Genomic DNA, 7,788 nt, shown 5'->3' with positions numbered 1-7,788 from the left:
AATAACCTAATTCCCATCATGATGGGTCAACAGGTCACAGTCTGCAAAAATATTCCCTCCTTGCTGCCTAAATTGCTATTTGCATTCACAGTAGACTCCTTAAAAGCTTGTTTTGAAGCCATCAGAGTGTGTGGCTATCAGTTTAATATCTTCAAGAACATTGTTCCTAGAAATGTTGCAGCAAATGCCCTTGAAAAGCTCACTTCCAAATATGAAACAGGCTTATAGGTTAAAACTGGGCATGGGACCAGCCAAGAGATGAGGGCTGGTAAATAACACTGCCATCTTATCACCGAAGGTTAAAAAGGGACCTCCAATCTCAAATTATAAGATGTTTGGAACGCATTACATTTTGTCAACCAAATAAAGAAAATGAAGTTTAATTTCCCAAATTTTATTAAAAATGGACTCTGTCATCAGATATCTTACTGCAAAGATGAAATCTCACAACAGGGCAGTAAAGTTTGCTGTAATAACAAGATTTAAATAAATATAAATTCTTTCTGCAGTTCTTGAACTCATGAAGATTTTGTTATATAAAAAAAGTTTTATTTCCATGAGTCATGGGCAAACATTTCCCTAGAATTTCTATTTATTGAAATGACTTTTAAAGTTGTTAGGGTTAGTGGGGGTGAGGGAGTGGAGATGGGAGCAGAGAGGATGTGGTGCTCATAAAAGCCTTTGAAAAATTAGAAAAACAATTCCTAGTCCATTTCTTTAAATCTTTATTATATTTTTTTGAGGTAAAAACAGTGCTCTTTTGATGTAAAAACTGCCATTTTCCCCCTAAATACTCAGTCTGTTCTTTACTTTGTACCTGAAAAGAATTACAATAATTCGCTCAACCAACCATAATAGGCCCACAGCAGATAAAATGCTAAATCGAAAAAGAAACTTTAAAATATATTCTATAACATACATTTGGTTATGGCGACCTGAACTGGAAATTTTCTTAGATCAAATTTCTCCTTCGGAGGCACTTTTGGTTTTAGAAAGTGCTGAGGTAAAGGTCTAGGAGAAAAATAGGTCTATGTGGCAATCCTTTCCAACTGAAAATATTTTTATAGTTAACAAGCAAAACTGAATATGACAAAAATACCCTAAATACAGTCGCAATTCCATTATCATTTTCCTGGCAAGCTTCCCCCTGGCATTTTTGCGTACACATAGGAGTCAGTCTTGGTTGGCAATGGGGGTGAAATAATAGCACTACTTATTTTTTTGTTCAGCTTTATGAGAGCTAAACAGATGTGTGCCCAGTGGTATAAGTATTCGATGGCAGCATTACCAAATTTCCATACTTCGATTCGAGAATGATCTGTACCAAAAAAAAAAAAGTGTTAGTTTTGTACTTTTATTACTAAAATATATTTTAATACTAATATATAAGAAAAATTATGACAAAAGTTCATTAGATATATTTTGAGTCAAAACCATAGCAGAATCTTGTTTATGTAATTATAGGAAAATGGATACATTAATTTTGGTATATTCATATAATGGTTGAGACCCAGGGCTCAAACCTGGGTCTCCTGCATTCCAAGTGAGTTCTTTACCATCTGAGCCACCAGGGAAGCCCCTATAATGGAACCCTACGCAGCATTTAACAAAGAACTAGAGCTACATATGTCATTGTGAATATCTCAAAGCCTTATTGTTGAGGGAACTTCCCTGGTGGTCCAGTAGCTAAGACTCCTAGCTCCCAATGCAAGGGGCCTGAGTTCCATCCCTGGTCAAGGAATTAGATCCCACACGCCACAACTAAGACTCAGCAGTAACTATGTTTTTAAAAACATATTGTTGAAAAAATAAAAACTTACTGTTGAGAACAAAAAGTAAGTTGTATAATAATATGTTCTTTTGGATACATTTAAAAACAATTTTAAAACCTGCAAAATAATATTATATTGTTTATGGATTCATGGGCATGTAGTAAAAGTAGAAATCATGCATGAAACTGATAAACACCAAATTCATAATAGTATTAGCTCTAGAGAGGAGAAGAAGAGGATGAGATATGGGAGGAGCATAGAAATTCTCAACTGTTCCCGTAATGTTTCTTTTTTTAAAAAAAGTCTGGCTCAAAAACATATTAAAAATATGACTCCATAATGACTGCACAGGTATTAGTTTCTAACCTCTATGTTTGAAATATTTCCTAATTAAAAATTATTTTTAAAGCTATGATCACTGCACACTAAAATATTTCATTTGTTAAACTGCAAACTATTTTTGAAAAATTCCTTCTGGGACTTCCCTGGTGGTACAGTGGTTAGGAGTCCACCTGCCATGCAAGGGACATGGTTTCCATCCCTGGTCCAGGAAGATTCCACGTGCCACGGAGCAACTAGAGTCCAGGAGCAACAACTACTGAAGCCCACGTGCCTGCAGCTGGTGCTCCGAAACAAGAGAAATCCCTGCAGCGAGAAGTCTGTGCACCTCAACAAAGAGTATCCCCTACTCACCAAAAGTGGAGAAAGCCCACGCACAGCAAGGAAGACCGGGACAACAAAGAATAAATAAATTTTTTAAAAAAATGACTTTTTCTCAGGAGTCAGTCAGTCAATGACTATTCAAATAGAATGGTCCAATGGAAAGAGAATATACTTAAACAGATCTGGACTCTAATCTTGGCTCTACTCCAACTAGTTTTGTGACCTTGAAAAGTCACTTAATTGCCTTGAGCCTGTTTCTTCTTCCACAAAACAGATACCTCAGAATTGTTATGGGGATTAAAGAGGAAAGACATGCAAAAATCTGTCAAAGAGTAGTTGCTCAAAAAAATATCTTCATTCTTTCAGATCCCTTCTACCCTCAAGTCTGTGTTTTACTTTTTTGTTACTTCTAGTGGCTAATACAGTTCCTAATCCAATAAATGTTTATTGATTTGACTTGAATCAAACCATTACATGGTATTTATAACCAAATAAGAGGGCTTCCCAAGTGGTGCAGTGGTAAAGAATCCACCTGCCAATTTCAGAGATGCAAGAGACATGGGTTCGATCCCTGGGTAGGGAAGATCCTTGAGTAGGAAATGGTAACCCCTCCAGTATTCTTGCCTGGAAAATTCCATGGACAGAGGAGTCTGGTGTGCTACAGTCCATGGGGTCGCAAAGAGTCAGACATGACTGATCACACATGTATACACATAATGGATTAAGAGATTTAAAATACTGTCTATCCAGTAGCTCATTAATAATGATGACAATTATGTCACTCATGGTTGTCCATTAGGGTGACAAAACAGAACATATTTCCTTGTCGTGAAGGAACAAGTTTCCCTGAATTAGGTTAAGATTTCTATGGTTCTCAAGGTATCACTACCACAAAAGGTACAATGTGGAACAGGAAAGGCACATAAAATATGGAAAACATACTCAAATCTCAATTTTTATTAGATGTTCACTGTATAAAACATATGAGTACAATTTTCTAGAGTTTCCTCTTTTAACACACACACAGAAGCACTGTTTTCTTTCCTCAATTGTGTTTAATAAATGTTGATTAAAACAACATTAAATTGTGGAATAATTAAGTTAGGCTTTTCAAATATTGAAGTCTTTTCAGATTATAGCTCAGTAACATTAGTGACAATTATGAATAAAATTGAAAGCAGATGTCAGACATGAGAGCACCTAAAAAAATACCTGATTCATATCATATGAGTAACACTAGACCAATTAACATACATACTTAAAATATTGAGATGCATTTGTTATAATTGATCCCTTTTTGTATTAATTAACTTCCTGGAAGCTTTAAAAATTAATGCTATAGGCTGAAAAAATTACTTTATCATTATGTCCCAATGTTACAACTCTAAATTAAAGTACACCCTAGAACACTTCTAAAACCAGTCCTAACTAATTTTTTGAGATATAACGGCTCTGCTGCTCCCCACAGCCTTTATTCTGCCTTTTCCAAATCCCCATTAAGAGCTCTGTTGCACTGACGCCTACCAGTGTTCTTATCTGACATCCAAATGAACAGACCCCTATCTGCAGCCCTTATTAAGCTAGTAGGCCATCTCCATGGTGATTTAAGGACTCGAGGTTGGGGAGCGAAGTCGCTCCATTTCACAAGCCCCTGTTGCTTATTTCCTGTCTTATTGTTACTGGGGACAGAAGCTCCGAACCTGTCTGGGTGAAGGTTCCTGTTTCCCTGCCCTGTTCCACTGAGAGATTTATGCCTTAAAAACTGGCTGTAACGATTCCTCTATTGAAGGAAGCCTCCATCGGTCCGCGGGTTTCCCATTAATAACGGTTGAGTGTTACTGCCCTCTTGTGGTGGATAGATGCCAGCTCTTTGCATTTCAGCAGAGAGCCAGTGTGCACAGATTGAGTTAATTCTTCCTTGGTAAAGGTTATAGTAAATTATTTGAATATATCTGAGTTTAAAAAAAATTGCTGGCTCAACCTTTGAATCTGTTTATGAACCTATTAATTCAGAAACATTTTATGTTTTTTTTAGATTCCAGCTTAATCAAACTTTTAATTATATAGCAAATTCATTTTGCTGAAAACATTGGGTCATTTTAAGATATTTCTAATTAAAATTCCATTTTATGAATCTCTGCTTTAACATTAGATTAAGTTAAAAGCTTTGGGAATGACAGACAATTAGAAAGATGTGCGAAGCAAAAAAGAATGAAGTTCTTAAGCTTCAAGTTCAAAGTTAATGTGAAGCTGCTCGTTTCAACTAACAACTAACCCAAGATCAGTGAGCAGTATTTCTTTTTTTTTTTAAATTTTTCATTTATTTACTTATTTTTTGGCTGTGCTGGGTCTTTGCTGCTGCTTGGGCTTTTCTCTAGTTGCAGTGAGCTGAGACTACTCTCTAGCTGGGCACGCACGCTTCTCATTGCAGTGGCTTCTCTTGTTGCAGAGCAGTCTCAATAGTTGTGGCGCATGGGCTTAGCCACTCCCTGGCACGTGTAATTTTCCCAGATCAGGGACTGAACCCATGTCTTCTACACTGGCAGGTGGACTCTATACCACTGAGCCACCAGGGAAGCTCTAAGCAGTATTTATTGAATGCTCTTCTCTTCATCATTAGTTCTCTTAATTTTAGTTCTTTTATTTCTACTGTTTGACATACCCTCTACCACCTCTTAACATTACTGCCACATACAATGAGCTGAAGGTCCATGCAACATCATACTTAAAAGGGTATATGTGTGTTAGTTTTGATCAGTTTTTGTGTAGGTAGGAGAATTCTTATTTTCCATGACAGTCAGGGACTTAATATGTCACTAATTTACTGTGGTCCTGAAGGTACTGCAGAGTGCTGCTTCTAGTTTATTGCGTAAGAGTTCGTGTTAAATGAGGAGGTAACACCAAATTTTTTCCTGAGTTATCAAACCTTGGGTAGAAGTTTGTTCCAGGCCAAACTGAGTTCTTGCAAATATATTAGTCTTATTCCAGTTGAAGCATTTCTATACAGTATCACATTGTATTGACTTTTTTTCATGATGTAGTTATAAATCAAATTATGTATGAACTGAAATAAATGCAATTTATCTTTACAAAAATTCATACTTCTGTACAGTGGCTTCCAAACTCTTTGACTATGTACCTCTGTAAGTTAACAAATGTAAAAGCTTGAGAGAATGTCTCAAAAAGTGGAACAAAGAAGATGGAAAAGAGGAGAGAAACTATAGGGATTTTGGAGGCTGAATCTAGGATTTCCCATGTCTGAATAATAGGAGTTCCAAAGAAGGAACACAGAAAAGGGAGGGCAGGGCCTCCTCTAACCCCTAGGTCATTTTTGTGTGAATGGATGAATGCACACTGTGAGCACACAGCTTGGTGAACAGAAAAAAGTGTGTGAAGGAGATGCCCCTCTTCCAAGCAGACATAACTGTAAGCTGAAGCACACAGTTTCATGAATGGAACCCTAGTTAGATCTCAGCGCCCCACCCCCTCAGCAGGGTACATTTGTGCAGTACACAAACTGCACAGCCATGAGCAGCAACCTTAATGTCAGGGAGGAAATCATTAGAATGTAGGGACCTGCGTTTCACAACTGAAAAGGCCCAAGGAGTGTTCAGATCAATGGACGAAAATAGACCTGCATGGATAAGAACGTGTGGTATATATACACAATAGAATATTACTGAGCTATAATAAAGAACTCATTTGAGTCAGTTCTAATGAGGTGGATGAAACTGGAGCCTATTATACAGAGTGAATAAGTCAAAAAGAGAAACACCAATACAGTGTATTAACACATATGTATGGAATTTGGAAAGATGGTAATGACGATCCTACATGCCAGGCAGTAAAAGAAACACAGATGTAAAGAACAGGCTTTTGGACTATGTGGGAGAAGGCAAGGGTGGGATGACTTGAGAGAAGAGCATTGAAACATATATATTACCATATGTAAAGTAGATGACCAGTGCAAGTTCAATGCGTGAAGCAGGGCATTCAAAGCCAGTGCTCTGGGACAACCCAGAGGGATGGGATGGGGAGGAAGGTGGGAGCGGGGTTCAGGATGGGGAGACACATGTGCACCCATGGGTGATTCATGTCGCATGGCAAAAACCACCACAATATTGTAAAGAAATTATCCTCCAATTAAAATAAATATAATAATTTTTTAAAAGATATATCATTTTGAAGTTTCACAGTCATGGGAATAAAGCCGTGATTCTATAGCTTCTGGAGAGAAACAAAACAAGTCACATGTGCAGAATCAGAAAGGCTTCAGGCTTCAACAGCAAGCCTGGAAATTTCCAAATTTCTACTGACAATGGGGCCATTTCCTCAAGAAGTTAGCCAGAGTTCCCATCTGTGAAAGTGTTAGCTGCTCAGTCGTGTCCAGCTCTTTGCAACCCCAGGGACTACACACGGCTCCTCTGTCCATGGAATTCCTAAGGCAAGAATACTGGAGTGGGTTGCCACTCCCTTCTCCTGGGGAACCTCCTGATCCAGGCATCGAACCCAGGTGTCCTGAATTGCAGGCAGATTCTTTACCGTCTGAGCCACCAGGGAAGCCCCCTGTTTTCCTTAAACGACCGCTTAAAAGCAGCAAGAACTGTAACATCTGGGAATGCAGAGGTGCCTGTGAATCAGCGACCAGCCATGAGGCTACACAGAAGCCATTCTGGATAGGAATTCTAATCTTCACTCATACCACTCTTGGTCCACATTAACTCATGGTAACTGTTATGTGAACCTCGTGTCTAGCATTCCCAAACTTCTGGGAGTATCTCTCCTTCCTAAGCCAGAACATCCCTCTCTCTCATCCACCCACTGCTTCCTGCTTCCACTGCGCTACATGCTTCCGCTGCCACAGACAACCTGAGGAGTGTGGGCTGTCTTCCTCTGGGTGGCCTTTTCCTATTTCCTGTCCTAGGAATCTGGTTCCGAGCCTCTCTTGTCTACTATATATGTCCCAGAAGTCCAGAAACCCTTTGTCTGGAGGGTCCAAAGAGAATGGGGGAGAGGGAGACAAGGCTTAGTGAGGGATTTCTACAGAGCCATTTCCCCAATCAACAATTAGTTGTAAATCTTTTTTTTTTTAGAAAGAATAAGTTCATTGTTTACTGTTCCATTCACATAAACAGCCTCAGGTGTCTTGTGGGATAACACACCTACATGGAGGAATGTGTGCTTGTGCATGTATATTTATGGCATGTGAGATCTTAGTTCCCTGACCAGTGATGAAACCCGTGCCCCCTGCATTGGGAGAGCAGAGTCTTAACCACCTGCTGATGCTCCTCCTTCCAAAAAGTCTATATTACTAGTCTGTAAAGACTCATGCTCTATAGTTTTATTTGGTTCT

At 38.7% G+C, this 7,788-nt stretch overlaps 1 protein-coding gene across 6 annotated transcripts in view; it reads right to left on the bottom strand.

The window, feature by feature from the left end:
* Nucleotides 1–708: 708 nt before the first annotated feature.
* Nucleotides 709–7,788, bottom strand: part of EFCAB5 (EF-hand calcium binding domain 5) — a 110,163-nt gene continuing 103,083 nt past the window's right edge. For 5 of the 6 annotated variants that reach the window (XM_070478796.1, XM_070478795.1, XM_070478798.1 and 2 more), the window contains one exon: nt 709–1,318. In XM_070478796.1, the coding sequence (XP_070334897.1) occupies nt 1,125–1,318 (194 nt within the window). In that variant the 3' untranslated portion in view covers nt 709–1,124. The remainder of the gene's footprint in view (nt 1,319–7,788) is intronic. The other variant, XM_070478799.1, reaches the window with a different exon arrangement.

The sequence above is a fragment of the Odocoileus virginianus genome, chromosome 17 (genome assembly GCF_023699985.2).
Source record: "Odocoileus virginianus isolate 20LAN1187 ecotype Illinois chromosome 17, Ovbor_1.2, whole genome shotgun sequence".
NCBI classification, from domain to species: Eukaryota; Metazoa; Chordata; class Mammalia; order Artiodactyla; family Cervidae; genus Odocoileus; species Odocoileus virginianus.
This window is presented reverse-complemented; position numbering and strand designations above follow the sequence as displayed.